The sequence below is a fragment of the Festucalex cinctus genome, chromosome 5 (assembly GCF_051991245.1).
Source record: "Festucalex cinctus isolate MCC-2025b chromosome 5, RoL_Fcin_1.0, whole genome shotgun sequence".
In the NCBI taxonomy this organism is placed as follows: Eukaryota; Metazoa; Chordata; class Actinopteri; order Syngnathiformes; family Syngnathidae; genus Festucalex; species Festucalex cinctus.
The window spans coordinates 19,129,259-19,145,499 of record NC_135415.1 but is presented as its reverse complement, the minus strand read 5'-3'; the positions used below and the strand labels follow the sequence as shown (position 1 = coordinate 19,145,499).

The window sequence follows — 16,241 nt, the reverse complement described above, 5'->3', positions numbered from 1 at the left end:
ACCCACATTTGTCCCCTGCTACTGTAACTACCACTCCAATTGTTAGTTTTATTAATGGAAAATATGAGATAACACTTGATCCACTGAGTCCAGGGGACAAAGAAGCCAAAGGTACCCATATTGTGACAAATGTGAAACATTTAGGAGGAAATGAAGAAACAACTACAGTGTTTGATTATGGATTGCCCAACCTTCCTGCAGATGGGTTCACTGAATTGGCAGAAGGGCTTCTGTCAAGCACAGAAAAACTGAACCCAAATGACCCCGAAAACAGTCAAACTATTAAAACAAACCCCACTCGAGCTTTTCCTGAAAATGAAGAGGGCTCCACACAGAACGACAAAACTGCTGCTCCAACTGCGACTCTTGGTGACACCGCATCATTTAAAACCACACAAAAAGCCAGCTCAGAAACCACAAATAGGATGTTAGTTACAGCTACTTCTGTTCATTTCTTTCCGACTGCATCGCCATCTAAAGCACATATGACCAAAATAGCAGAGGGCAACCAAATAACCTTATCAGATAAGGTTACCGCCACTGTCATCACCTCATCTGGACAAAAAGGAGACAAGTCAATGGGTGCTCCCATAACTATGAAGAATGACTCACAAGTGACTCAGACAGACAAGGCAGAGGATCCATCCCTTTTTACTTTGGCAACAGATCTTCACACAGACAGAAACATAGCTGAGGCAACAGTAGAAATTAAAAGCACTTCTGCCCCACCAGCTGCTGAAGAGTCCTCTCAAGCTTCTCCACAGACTGTGTACATTCCCTCGTCTAATGATGCGGATGGGAAAACAAGTTCAACAAGCAGCATTATAGAAGGAATGTTAAAACCATCCATATCACAAGTGACATCAACAATGTCTTCTGACATCAATATAATATCAATGCCATTTTCTACATTTAGTCCCACCCCAAGTACAGATTCTAATGAGAGCACAGAGACTTCAACGGTAGTCACAGACGGAGTTAAAATCTATGAGTCTCAAACACCTTCAAGGGACTCTTTTGTTTCTGGCATAACAGTGATGGTCACAGAAAAACCACCCAGCATGGCCTCCAGTATATTCTCTGCTGTTTCAGAAACTTCAGATCCAGGTACTCTGTCCTTACTTGAAGAGGAACTTAAAACTGCAACAGATCAAGCAGAAGAACAACCAGTTCTAACTCCTGTTTCTGATAAGACAAGGGGGAGTTCCCTTTTCAATGAGGGCTCAGGGGATGAAACACCTGAACTATTCCTCACAACATCTTCGGCTTCGGCTTCATCTTCCCAAGACAGCACCGAGATTCCAAAGCCAACATTATTGCTAAGAACAGAAAGTTATTTGAAAGAGCATACAAATGGAGTAACAAGTTCAGATACACATAATGCTACAGAAGGCTCTGTGACAATATTTCCAAGTTTATCCTCTACTGCTGTTGATAGTTATGATGAAATTGAGACTGTGAATGTTGAGTCTGTTCCTTCATTGAGTGAATCAACCATTACAACTGGAACAGGTTCATTATTCAATACCCAAGACCCGGAAAGGTCAACTGATAGCGTTGGTGAGTTTGCTGAAGAGTCAGTCACAACAACTACTATTTCTTCAAAGTTTAGTACAGAAACACCAGCAATGACAGCCTTACATGGACGTGGAACAAGTGTCATTTCGAGGACATCTGTCACTGCTTCATCCATTTATCTTAATGAAAAACAAAACCTAACAGCTAAGACAGAGGAATTTCAAGATGGTTCAGGTGACCAAGGACCGGACATGAACATTCTGACATCTTCTGTGTCTGCTGCATCAGCTCTCTACAGTACAGAAGTATCTACTGCCAAATCTCCAATTCTAACATCTACTGCCCGAGAAGTTAAGGTTGAAGATGCAAGCACTGAATCCAGTCTATCTGGAACAGAATCATCTGGAGAGTCAGTCATTTCACCAACCACTTCCACCTCAGTAATTAGCACTAACACAGTAGTGAAAGAATCTCATAACCCATCTACTGAGCCCAATGCACATATACGTCAGACTGAGGACTCATTCCAACCACTCGAGACAACTTCACAGACAACAGAAAAATCATCAGTCAAAGAAGAACCTTCAGTTTCTCTGATTTCAGATGTGATGAACACAAGCTCTGTGTCTTCAAGTTTTTCTTCTGTGATATCATCTACAGCTGCAGATATTGAAGAGGAAGGTATGACCAGTGAGAGTATTCTTTCCTTCAATAAATCAACTGTCCACCCTGAAACGGCATCATTTTCCACTTCAACAAACACAAAGGATTCAGGAGACATAGCAGATGCTTCTACTGGAGACTCAAAAATTGCACCTACTGTTTCATCCATGTTTAGTACAGAGACGCCAGCAATGAAAGCGTCAACTCCCAGGTCTCTTGAAATTCAAACATTGTCAAATATGGCTAAGACTGATAATGTGATGTTGACAACAGATGGAACTTCTCTTATGAGCCTACCAGATCAAGATGCTCCAGATATTGAAGATGAAAATGTCAGCACTAATCCCATTACATCTGTCATTGGCTCAAGCAAGACACCTGAAACAGAATCATTACCAGTCAGCAGCACTTTTCCAGAAGGTTCTGGAGATGAGCTTATTGGGCCGTCTTTCATTTCAGCAACCATGTCCTCTTCATTGTTTAGCACTGATACGCCAGCAGTGACATCACATGGAACAAGCCAGACTGAAGACTCATCACTTGCACCTGAAAAAAAGTTATCTTTTTCAGAAAAAGAGGAAGAGAGTTCAGGTGAACAAAAGACTGAGGTGTCCCAGGTAACTGAGGTGGCATCTCCAAACACTTCCTTGTTTAACACAGAAAAAACAACAGAAACACCTCTTGAAGATAAAGAAACATTTGCCACAGAATCACTTTTTACCACCGATTCTGTGATGTCACATGAAACAGAAAGCCATACCCTGAAAACAGAACTAAATGAGACACATCCAATGTCAACCATGACTGAATCAACAATGACGAGTGAAGTGGCATCAATTTATACCACAAAATACTCAGAGAGTTCTGGAGATGGCATTGATGCCTATGATGGAGTGTCAAAAATCACATATGTTTCTCCAGTGTCTAGCACTGATGCTCCGGCAGTGACAACATCACATGGAACAAACCAGAATGACGATGCATCCCTTACACCTGACAACAATTCAGTTTTCCCAAAAACAGACAAAGACAACTCGGGTGAACAAATGACTGAGCAGTCCCAAAAACTGCCAGGATCTCCTACCATTTCATCATTGTTCAGCACAAGAAAAACAACAGAACTGCATCTTGAGGATAAAGAAGCCTTTTCCACAGGTTCATCTTTCAACACCACTGACTCCAAAAAGGCCATTTCACATGAAACAACAGAAAGCCATGAACCAGACATTGGATCAGTTACAGGAAAACCATCAGTTTCCCTGGTCTCTGATGTGACAAATCCAATACCAATCATCAGTGGCCCAACCATGACAAGTGTAGTAGCATTATTCTATAATATTACACATACGGAGAGTTCTGGAGATGATAATGTTTTTAGTGGTGAGTCAAGAATCATACCAACTTCTGTTTCCTCAACGTTTAGTACAAAAACACTAACAGCGACAACATTTCATGAAGATGTGAAGGAAGACAGTTCAAAGAATCCTTCAACTATTGCTTCATCCCTCTATAGTTCTGAAAAAACAAGTCAAGTAGATCCTGAAAAGCAAACATCATTAGTTTCAGCTACGAGTGAGGAAGCTTCGGCTCTGACCCCAGTAGATCGAGATCGTTCAGGTGAACAGACTCAAGACATGCTCACATCTTCTCCCAACCCTGAATCTACTACATTTTACATTACTGAGGCATCAACTGTAGAATCTCTCGTGAGATTATCGACTCTTCGAGATAGTCAGGTTGAAGTTTTCAGCACTGAGCTACTTACATCGGACAGTGAACCTAACGTCACACCTGAAATAGAAAGTTTTACAGATATTGATGATGTCAGTGTGCTGGTTGAGTCTTTGCCTTCCTTCTATGGAACAACCATGATGCCTGAAATGTCAACAGACATTGAAAGTTCTGGAGACAACATGAATGACTTTACTGGAGTGTCAAAAATCAAAACAACCGCTGTCTCTTCAATGTTTAGTACAAAGACACCAGCTGTGGCAGCATCACATGAAGATGTTGCACATAATATTTCAAAAATCTCTGGGACTGCTACATCATCTCTGCATAGTACTACGAAAATAACTCCACTGTCTTATCTCATTACAACTTTTGTACCGACCCCAGTAGACCAAGATGGTTCAGGTGACCAAACCCAGGACATTTTCATTCAAACATCTTCCATCCCTACCACTCCTCCGGCCATTACTGAGGCACTAACAGAACCTCCTACTCGTTCATTTACAGTCACAAATGTTGAGAATGAGGACGTGAGCACTGAGTCCATTTCATCAGTTATTGGCTCAAGTTTAACACCTGAAACAGAATCATTATCATCAGTCAGTACCACTTTAAATGAAGGTTCTAGAGACACTGTTGGTCTTACTAGAGAGTCATTTATTTCAGTAACCACTTTCTCTTCAATGTATGAAACTGACACCCACGACACAACATCACACGGAGCTCATCCTAAGCCACTTGCACACACAAGTCAGACCGAGGACTCATCAGCTACCATAAAAAACAGTTCTACCATGAAAGCCTCAAATGAAAACACTACTGAGATGTCCAGTAAAGTCACTGCAGCTCCAGATGGTTCTGGGGAGAGCATTGAGGACTTTACTGGAATTACGGTTTCAATGCTTCGTACTGATACACCAGCAGCAACAGTATCACGTAGAAATGAAACTAGTACTCTCTCAAAGACCTCCATTGCGCTGTCATCCCTGTATAGCACTGAAGTACCAACAGCAGAACCCCTGTTGTCATCTACGTCCATACTTGGATCAAATTTAACACCTGAAACAAAATTATCATTCAGTACCACTGATGGCTCAGGAGCTCTTGTTGATCTGACTGGAGATTCATTCATATCAGCAACAACTCCCTCCTCTTCATTGTTTAGCACTGACACTCTATCAGTTACAGTATCACATAAAACACCTTCTGAACCCCACGCACATGTAAGAACAGCTGAAGACTTATCAGCGACTATTGCGACACTGCCAGATATTGAAGAAGAGAGCTCAGGTGAACCTAAGATAACCAAAAAAGCTCCTTCACCTCCTACAGATTTCTTAATGTTTCACACAGAGAGACCAACACAATTGCCAGATCAGGAAAAAGAGACTTATACCAAAGGCAATTCCTTGTACAGTACTCATCCAATACAGCCAGTGTCAAGTAAAACAACAGAAAGTTATGAATCATTAGTTACCACAGCAGACTCTGAAAGTTCTGGAGACGGCAGAGCACCAAAAATCACACCACCTACATTTCCTTCCATTTTGGTTGCAGGTACATCCTCAATAAGCACATCACATGGTGACATTTCAAACACATCTGTTACTGCTGCATCGTCCTTCTTCAGTACTGAAAAACCAACTCCAACGGTATCGTCTGCTCTTTCAGACAGTGAGGACATAGAAGATGAAGGAATTACCAGTGATGCTACGCTGGTTGAGTCTGTTCCTTCCAATATTAGCTCAACCATCAAACTTGGAATCCTACCATATGTCACTACCACGGATTTTGAGAGTTCTGGAGACAGTAGAGATGGATTTATGAAGGAGACAACAACAGCTGTTTCGTCAATGTTCAGTACAGAGACACCAGCGATGACAGCATCACAAGAAGCTCATGACAGTCAAGTCTCCAAAGAATCAGTCACACTGTCATCCCTCCACAGTACTGATAAACCTACTTCAGTGACTCCAGAAATACCAAAGTATGTGACTACAGCTAAGACTGATGGAGTTCTGTTCACAATTGGGACAAAACCATCCCTCGATCATCTTGAAGGGTCGGGTCATCAAACCCAAGACATATTTGCAAAGACATCATCTTCTGTCTCAAACACTGACATGCCTGAAGGAGTACAACGTGACCAAACAACCAAACCCGTGCCTTCATACTCCAAACCACAGCCACCTTCTAATTCTTCTGTAACAAGCTCTACTACTGAATCTTTGTTAATAGTCCCTGTTTCATCATCCATTCTTGCAGACATTGAGGATGATGTTAGTAGCCAGGCAGACATTCTGGAAACCCTTCCGTCTCACAGTGGAACGACCATGAAATTTGAAACCATTCAGGATATGGATATGGATGTGGATGACCACACTTCAGATTATTCAAAACCCACAGTTTCTCTAATGTCCAGAGCCCACATACCAGTAACCACAGCATCAAATGACAATATGACAAGACATGTCTTAAAGGATGCTGTTACTGTAGCACTTTCTTCATCCAACACAAAGAAACTAAATCCAATGTTACCTGAAAAGCAAGGAACTTTTAACCTAAGTTATACAGAGAAACCTATGACTACACTTGAGGCAAAATCTGTAGTTTCGACAACAGATGACAAGAGCAACGTGGCCATCAAAGAGACTATTACAATTATGAGCTCTGCATTTTCCCTAAGTCCCGAACAACAAACAATGCCAGAGTTGCTCACTACTGATCAAGTAGAAGGCTTCATTAAAGCAACACCTAGTTCTGATCTCGCTGGCCAGTCTGCATTACCAGGAATCACCACTACAATACCTGCACAGTCCACAAACACACAATCTAAAATACTACAAAGCACTTCAGATATTTCAATCATAAATGAATTGGATGCAGGTTCTACATTCTTTCTTCCAGAACAGGACAGCTCAAAAGGACAAACAACTGAAATTTTAACAGAAGAGTCATCCAGTTGGTTTTTATTGCCATCTATAGACAGTACAATGGAACATAGCAGCCACTCAGCTGTTGTGATTGGCACTTCTCAGGCGACATCTACCAAATCTCCAATCTCCCTAAAGCCTTCCATTCAAATAATTGATGACACAGAGATTATTGATCAAACTCTTGCATTTTCTACAGAAATCATAGGCAAAACGTCAGCAATCATCTCTTCAGTGTTAAGTACTGAAACACCAACAATATTAACATCACATTCATCGAGAGGAAATGGCACAGTTGATTCTCATGAAAGCACTGAGACTCCAATTTCCCCCATTACACAAAAGAACACAGACGAAAGTATGCGGATGTCCACTGCTGATAGGACATTTACCGAGGAGCCTACATCTCACCCTGTCACGGATGTCTCATCAACATCTTTGTACAGCCTAGTGGAAGCTGCAGTGACAACTATTTCACTTCCTAGTGCAACAGGTTCTGATGCAGAAGTGATCAACATTCATGAGGGCTCTGGAGACCTAATTTCTGCTTATACAGACTTTACTCTTTCCAGCACAGCGTTCCCAGCAACTTCAAAACACAGCATCAACACAGAAATTAACTCGAAGAAAAATACTGCTCCTAATACTAACTCAGCATCCATCACAAACTCAAAGTCTTTATTCACAAATTATGAAGGTTCAGATGACGTCACATCTGATCCTGTTTCAACAATGTTTAGCGCAAAGAATCCATTTTCAACTGTTACAGAGCATACCCCTTCCACCGAGGTTCATACAGAAGCAACAGCAATTCAAGTTCTTTCAGAATCTGTCAATTCTATCACAGAGAAGTTCTCAACACCATCACCTGATATTCAAACAAGTACAGTTTTAAAACCTCAAGTAACTTCAGTGTCTTCTCTGTTCAGCACTAAGAAAATTACATCAGTGACTCCCATTGAAGCTCAAAGCGCATCCTCTTTGTTGGCTGCAACAGAGCAAAGTCACAATGCAGAGAGGCAGAGTGTTGGAAGCTTAGGAGATGCCATTTCTGCCATTACAACCGAGTTTCCTGCAGTAACTCCAAAAGAAGAATTATCTAGAGAACAGACAACCTTATCCAAAACCACTAACGGACCATTAGTGACTACGGAGGAAGAAAGTTCGGGGGATAGTATATTTGCTGTTTCATCAAGTCCTCATATATTTGAAGGGACTCAGCCAAGGGAAATGCCTAGTCACTCTATGCTTCCCTCAAAAGAATCTTCCACTTATGTCGACATGGAAATCTCTGGGCTTTCCCCTGAAGAGGATGATTTGGAGATAAGTTCAGATGGATCAGGTGGAGATATATCCATTGATAAAATGAGTGAGATAGAAATAGATAAGAATACATATGATTCGTCAACTCAGCTGAGCAGACAGTCCACACAGGAATTTGTATTAGCAACCCAAGCCCCTTACAAGACTAGCAATGAGAATTACTTAACTGAGCAAGGAAGTGGGTTCTTCAATGATGATATAACACCCGAAGATGAGAGATTGGGAACTGACTTTTTTGACATATCAGCAATATCCATACCAATAACAACATCATCTGGGCTTGACACCACTGCAGCAACCACAAGTCACATCACTCCTTCACCCATTACCATTGCTGTTTTTAAGGAAACTTCAACTGACAAGGAGTCTACAGAAAAGGCTGGAACACAAAAACTAGTGAGCACTGCAGATCCTTCCCTGCACAGCACTGTGAGAACACCAGTGTTTCCACCTGAGGCACAAACGAGATCAGAGAATAAAGAAAAGGATGGGATACGTGAACATTCCACAACCATGGTAATGTGGGCTACCATGTCAACATCTCAGGAAAAGACATCTTCTGAAAGCGAAACAATTACGGCCTCTTCCTACCAGGAAACAACAGCAACAACAGAGAATCTAAAAATTGCTGTTACTGAGGCATCTTCTCTCTTCAGTAGACCAATGTCTACTGTGACTACAGGGCCTTCTGTCTTCAGCACAGTAAAACCTAACCCTAAAACATCGTATTTGGTGCCATCTGCCAAATCAGTTGTTACACCTGTAACTGATAAATCAACAACTGATTTGAGTTCGACAGAAGGTGAGAGTTCTGGTGACCAAACTACAGAGATGTTCACTTCCAAGCCAGTTGTGATTATGAACGTTACATTTGGAGAAGCAACAGGCAACCACACAATTCTAATTACAGAAGATACAAACGATGAATATGAACTGCTCTCCCCAGTTACGCACAACATAGGAGAGGAAAGCCCACCTCCTGATCTCATCCCCAGCACTGATATTATTATTGATGCTGATACCATTTCCATAATCCCCTCGTCTCCATTTTACCCAACCATTCAGGCAGAGGAGGCAGGAGGTCTCACACCAATTACAATGATGCAACAATTGGAGGTGACAGAGGAACCAGAGGCTTCAGGAACAGATTCTATAAACGTCTTCACACCCACTCATGCATCAGCAGCCTCTCTTGAATACTCCCCAGCCATTTCTGAAGCATTACCTGTGGAAAGTCTTTTGACTACAGAAAATTCTAGTGTACGTACTGAAACATTGTCATCACAAACTGCTTCAACCAAACCAAGCCGTGGAGGATTATATGACGTAACGTCATCACAACCAGTTTTCTCACTTGATACTCATACAATGCCAGTTCTCAAACAGGTGGATAGTGAAGAAAAAGACACTTTCTTAACCCCATTGGCAACAGCCATCACAGCCACAAGTGTGAACAATGAAACATCACATTTACCCTCACAAATTTCTGTCCATTCAGTCACTGATAAACCACACACACAAGTGTCTTCAACAACTATCAGTCAAGTATCTCATCAAGACTCACGTGTCTATGACTCAGATGAAGGTTCTGGAGGAGAAAATGTGCTCAGTCCTAAAACCACAGCAACAGTAGAATCATCCTATGGATGGACATCATCCGATATAGTAACATTACCAGTTTCTTCACTGTTCAGCACCAAGAAACCTGAAATTATTAGTGGAGTTGACAATGGTATAAAATCATCAGGCATTTGGTCATCTCTCTACAGTACTCTGGAAACAACGTCCAATTTTGTACGTGATGCTGCTGGCACCTCGAGTAACGACAGGCTGACAGTTTCAACATTGAAGCCTAAAACGATATCACATCTGGATGCATTGCCTGAGCCTGGTAGTGGGGAGGCTGAAATATTATCAGGTGCCACCTCAAGTCTCTACAGCACTGAGAAGCCAACAGCCACTTCCTTCACTGATAATACTTCTACAGGATCTACTCTTTCGAGCACAGTTAAAGCCATAAGATCCCAAGAGAATGAAACAAATGATGTAACCACAATGTTACATGAAGCAGTATTTTCAGAAACTGTTTCACATTCCTCTGACAGAATAACATCGACACCATCACAGAATGACAGCACCATGGACCATGTCACATCTTCATTTACAAAAGATCAATTTTCTACATCTAAGGCACCTTTTATTGAACGCACCTCTCAATTTGATCCTCCTATCCAATTTGTTACCACATTTGCCCCAGAATTAGATTCTTCCCCATCTGATGCATCCTTCCAACATGCCATATCTGAGATTGCTTTCACTCCTCATTCCAACATTGTGAGTGTCACAGCCACAACAAGCACAGTATTTCCCATTGAAGGGTCAAGTCAGGACTTTGGACCTAGTGGCATGCTTACTGAAGTAGAGGATAAGATATTTGAGCCTTCACCAACTAATGTTGTAATAATTTCAACCCAATCCCCTGAAATGCTAGATTCCAAAGCAATCACACCGACTGATGTTGAATCTGTAACAACGCCACAATCTACTCAGTCTATAAAACCACAGGAAGAAACTACTCAGCCGGAATCTGATTTAAGCTCACTTGAAATGTCTACTGAAAGTCCACAAGGAATTACTGAAACCTTTTTCATTCAACCAGACAGTACCCCATCTTCACTGTTAAGCCCTACAACTCCAACAGCAGATGCCATTTTAGATGTTACAGAACAGTTATCCTCTAATTCAACTGTGAATTCAACTACAAGAGCATCCGATATAGCTGGTGAAAGTTCAACGTCCTCAGAGAATGAGGAGGCTTCTGTGCCAACAGAGACAAGTCTAATCACTTCAACAGAGGAAGACGCTTTAGGGGTCACCACACCAAGTGTCTATATTGTAGAATTGGCTAGCCCAACATCGACTCAGGCAGGGTCCTCTTTATATGAAGAAACACCTACTAAGACCCCCATGACAGAGGCTTATTCTACCCAGTCCCCCGGTATGTTCCAAATTCCTATTGAGAATAACGAGACACAATACACTGACATAACGAGCACGCAAGAACCCACAGGCATACCACATACTGGAGAGACCTCTACCAGCTACCAAGAAGTGTCTACAACAAAACAAGCACATCACATTTCAGATGTCCCATTTGGAGCCATACCTTCACAGGAAAGTAATTTAGTACATTTTGTCACAACCTTTCCTCCCCAACAAAACCCAACACCCCCTCGAGAATCATTGGAGCATGCCCAGTCAGAGTTTGCTATCACCCACCACCCTCACACTGATTACATCTCTGAATATGTATCACCAACCGGTATCACTTCAGTCACTGAGCCTGTGTCTGCCACAGTGGCTCAAGCTACAACTGACCTTACAAATGAGCAAATTTCAAGTGGTGAAATGATTGAACCAACTCCAGAAGCAGACGATCGAGTAACACAGTCTCCAGCGGACAACATTTATGAAGACCTAAGTGGAGAGACCTCAGACTATGAGGGATCAAATCCCAACAAAGTAGAGAGCATTCCAGATGACAATGAAAGCATAAAACCAACAGAAATAATGTACCCAACTAGCCAAGCTGCAGAGAGTCAGCCTTTTGACTCAACAACACCTTCTCCAAGATCTGAAGAGGCTTCAGAAAGCACCAGCAATCTAGAAGATCGAATAAGTACAAATAGCATACTTAAAGTGGATCATGGTGAGGATGAGGCAGTAACCTCAAAGCATCATGATGTTACCACTATGTCATCCTCCATCTTTACGACTCAAGCAGGGAGAGAAACAGTCAGTTCTGTGACACTGTCCGGAAGGTTGATCACCACAACAAATCAAGGATCAGATGAAATCCAGACAGTCTTCAAGGTAGATGCTACCACCACTGCATCAAAGGGGGAGTCAATCCCCCCACAAGATGGGGAGTTCACAACAATGACACCAGCTGAAACCCAAAGCCAGAACGTGCTATCAGCGACATCAGTGCCCCACACACAACCTTTCTCTGGCAAGGATGGTAAACTAGACAGTGACATAACTGCACCTCCATCGCTCACTGGAGGAGAATCACATAACCCATCGGAGGGCACAACTTCGGTTCCAGAACGTGACCTGGGGCACACCATTGTAGGAGAGACTGTTGAAATTCTCGGTAGGTTTTTTTCATTTTATTTCAATGTTTTTTTTTTAACCAATACAACTAAACAGACAGACCATTGTTGAGCAAATGTATTTGAATTTTTTTTCAGGAATTGACTCATGTACTGAAAACATTTGCCTGAATGGAGGATCCTGCATCATGAGTGGCACCATCCCAGCCTGTAGCTGCGCACCTGGTTATAGCGGTGATCACTGTGAAACAGGTAAGAAACTGTCTTAAAAAAATATCTCTTTATGTAAAAATCATATGTTGAAGTGCTCTGCTGTGGTTTCTAAATAATATATGTTTGTTTAGACATTGATGAATGCCAGTCCAACCCTTGCCGCAATGGAGGTACATGTGTTGATGGGGTGGCTTGCTTCACATGTGTTTGCCTCCCAAGCTACTCTGGGCTGTTTTGTGAGGAAGGTATGTTTTTAGTGAACTACTCAATGGTGGGAAGTAATTTATACATAAAAAGTAACATTTTAAATAGCATCTTTGCTTATGTCACAGCCAGACAAATAAGGAAGTAATCCAAATAATTTGGGTTTCACTTAAATGTATCGTTAAAATATTACTTTCATTTCATGAATGAATTCAGTTTTTTGTTGTTGTTGTTGTTTTTTCTTTATTCCATTCTGAGCCCGGGGTATTTTTTGGGGTGTAGGCACATTTAGAGCGTGTCTATTTTCCACCATTCGTTTTGGAAGAGATCACTTATCAGTGAATTACACTCAACTTGTGTACTCTACGCAGCTGCTATCTTAGAAGTGCGTGCTCAAACAGCGGCCCACAGAGATATTTGCCCTTGTATTCTTCTTAATTGCACTGAAATGAAAGGAGTTAAACTAAGAAAGTGGATTTTGTTGCTAATATTTAGACACAAGGATCACCGTCAGTGTGATATACCTGTAAATCAATAATACTGTGTTGTTACGCTACTATGGGTAAAATCTCAATTCTTTGGTCACATACCCTTTTGACCTCACTTTTTTGTTTTACCTTCTAGAGCTCTTAATGTGCTTATAGTGGAACTATCCAACTATCATCTTGATTAAAAGTACTAACCAGAGAAACGGCCTCATAGGTCAGGCATAAACACTAGATGACGTCACAGAGAGATACTTAACGGATCAGAGTAACTCAAATGCTAGTTTATTCCTCAATATCTGTTGCTTTATTGCCTTGCAGATACAGAAGCATGTGAATATGGCTGGCACAAGTTTCAGGGCCAGTGCTACAAGTATTTTCCAAGCAGAAGAAACTGGGACACGGCAGAGAGAGACTGTCGTATGCAAGGGGCTCACCTGACCAGCATCCTTTCCCATGAGGAGCAACAGTTTGTCAACCGTAAGTCTGAAAATCACAGCATATTCTTTGAAAATCACAGTCAAATCTGAAAATGAAGACTCAGGCATTGACAATACTGTTGCTTTCCACCCTCTTTGCTTTTGTTCATAAACACTCCTAATATGGGCAAGAAATATAATCTGTTGTCTTTTCTGTTTGGCAGGTCTTGGGCAGGATTACCAGTGGATTGGCCTGAACGATAAAATGTTTGATAGCGACTTCCGCTGGACTGATGGGAGCCCCACGGTAAGATTGGTTGCTCTTTCACGCAGTTCTTTTCTCCTCCTCAACAAACATGGCAGAGCGACAGTCTAAATATTTGGACGTCATGTCAATGACAGATGCACTCATGTAGAGAAGGAACACCCTTTATTAGGGGGCACTGTTGATTTTCTCATGAAGTTCTGTTGAAAGTGTTCCCATTGTGAGCATAACAATATATGAACAAGGCATTCGGAGTGCGTAAAAAGCAGCACACAAGTGGAAACCGCGAGTAGTGTTCAATGGTGGCAAGTAATTAATACATATTAAGTATAATTTTCTGATATCTCGACTTGAGTATTAGTTTTTATGATGACATTTCAGTTTTACTCTGTACATTTCAAAGCAAATTTAGTGGAGACTCGAGAAACATGCTTAAAATGTTCATTTGATTACGCTCATATCTAAAATCAGTTTTCGTCTTTGAAATAAATGGAAATACAAGAATCCATAAAAAAAAAACAAGGACAGCAACAACATAGAGGAACGTGAAGTAGGGAATATTAACGATGACGGACCAGGTTCGGTAAATCACGATACTCCGTTTCCCAATCGGTTCCCTTATTTAAGGGAAATGTTTGATGCCGTCGTTGAGAAAAATGATTTGTGGTGTCACAAACACCAACTTCTTATCTAAACAGATATTGTATAAAGCAAGGTCATATATTTTCAATTATCTCTATATGAGCTAACTTGACATTTTTTTTGTCAGCCCAAAACATTAGCCATACTCTGGCAACATGTTTTAACACCATAAAAGTTGAGCTCGCTATCTCCAATTTGAAATAAAAAAACATGTCATGTCATGCCTTTCTTCTTTGTATAAGCACTATATAAATTGTGTGCGCCCCCCCCTCTAATTCCAAGTTATCAAAATGGATATAATCTAATCTATAAGTAAATTTCTGGTACTCAAGCACAATGTTTTATTTATTTATGTATTTATTTATTTTACATAATTATCAGTGCCTCTACATACAGTAAATATAGCGTGTGATGTGAGTACTTTTGTTTTTTGAGTAATAGCCATGTGCATCAGTACTGTATGGAATAATGTCCACACTTCAAAGATTATTCAACAGATAAGGTTTAAAGATAATCACCAGCCACCTATTGAGACCCTTTCTCAGCTGACGGGTGATGAGGGTATGAGTGACACTTTTGGGGGAGGGAGATGGAGGGTGCAGTCTGGCAGGCGTAGACAGGTATGGTTTAGTGTCCCACCATCCCCCTTCCCTTCCCTCTCTTCGAGAGCAGGCAGCCACTCGCTGGTGGAAAGGCCACCAGGCAGGAAGACAACACAGATGGACAGCACCTGTGCCCGCCTGCAGAAAGACAGAGAAATGGACATAGCAATATGGGGGGTCTGCATGGGTGGTCACACTCACCTAATAATAGAATCACGTTGGCTAAAAATACTCGTTTACGTGTTTTCTTAACCATCATGATCAAATTTAAAATACAGTATTATAGAATTCCTAAGAGTTTATTCCTTAATTCTTAAGAATATTTGTAATATTATTGAACATTACTGCCACACTTATTTACATAAAGATGTATTGCACATTAAAAAAAAAGAAGACTTTTTTAAAACAATGGGAGTGTATTTGGTGTTGTAAACTTGTATGGCTAATCAGTTTGTTTGATTATTTTGAGGAAGATGGCGTCCTGCTGTGCACAGTTGTGCAGCTGATGACATTTGTTACCTTCGCAGTGAGGCGAGCAGGAAGTGGCTGTGTTTGTGAAGCCTAATGACAGAGTAGCACGGCCCAGGGACAAGACTTGTAGTAGTGGTCGGGGGTTGGAGTGTGCGAGGACGTGCGGAGGGCCCTAGTTGGGGTGGTCTCATCTTTGAAGAGGTCGTTTGAACACACAATGTGCTGAAAGACTGCAGGTCGCATCAATTGCACGTCAAATACCCCGCAGCACTACAGCTGTGTGTATGTTGTATGAATGTGTAAATGAGCAGCACATCTGTGGAGTCACATTTGTAATGTTAAGTATGCAGACTGTATGATGTCATGTTGTGTCAACGCTTAAGACTGACGGCCATTTACATGGATCCCTGCTATGCAATCGGGGTTTGATTTAGAAATCCATCCATCCATTTTATTAATCGCTTATTCTGGACTAGGATCTTTTTCAAAACTTGGTTCACTGTTACGTTGCGCATGATCATGAAGCCTTAAGTCATTCCTTAATTAGAGGACAATTTAGGCAGTTATATATATATTTTTTAAAAAACTGACCATTTATGTCATATTTTTGTTATTTTTTCAAGAATACTGAGGAGCCTAGAAAAACACACATTTTAA

At 41.3% G+C, this 16,241-nt stretch overlaps 1 protein-coding gene across 1 annotated transcript in view; it reads left to right on the top strand.

Moving 5' to 3' along the window:
• Positions 1-16,241, top strand: part of LOC144019157 (uncharacterized) — a 32,201-nt gene that overhangs the window by 13,175 nt on the left and 2,785 nt on the right. Inside the window, exons 10-14 of the mRNA XM_077522023.1 lie at positions 94-12,324; positions 12,422-12,535; positions 12,628-12,741; positions 13,507-13,665; positions 13,829-13,911. Of these exons, the coding sequence (XP_077378149.1) occupies positions 94-12,324; positions 12,422-12,535; positions 12,628-12,741; positions 13,507-13,665; positions 13,829-13,911 (12,701 nt within the window). The remainder of the gene's footprint in view (positions 1-93; positions 12,325-12,421; positions 12,536-12,627; positions 12,742-13,506; positions 13,666-13,828; positions 13,912-16,241) is intronic.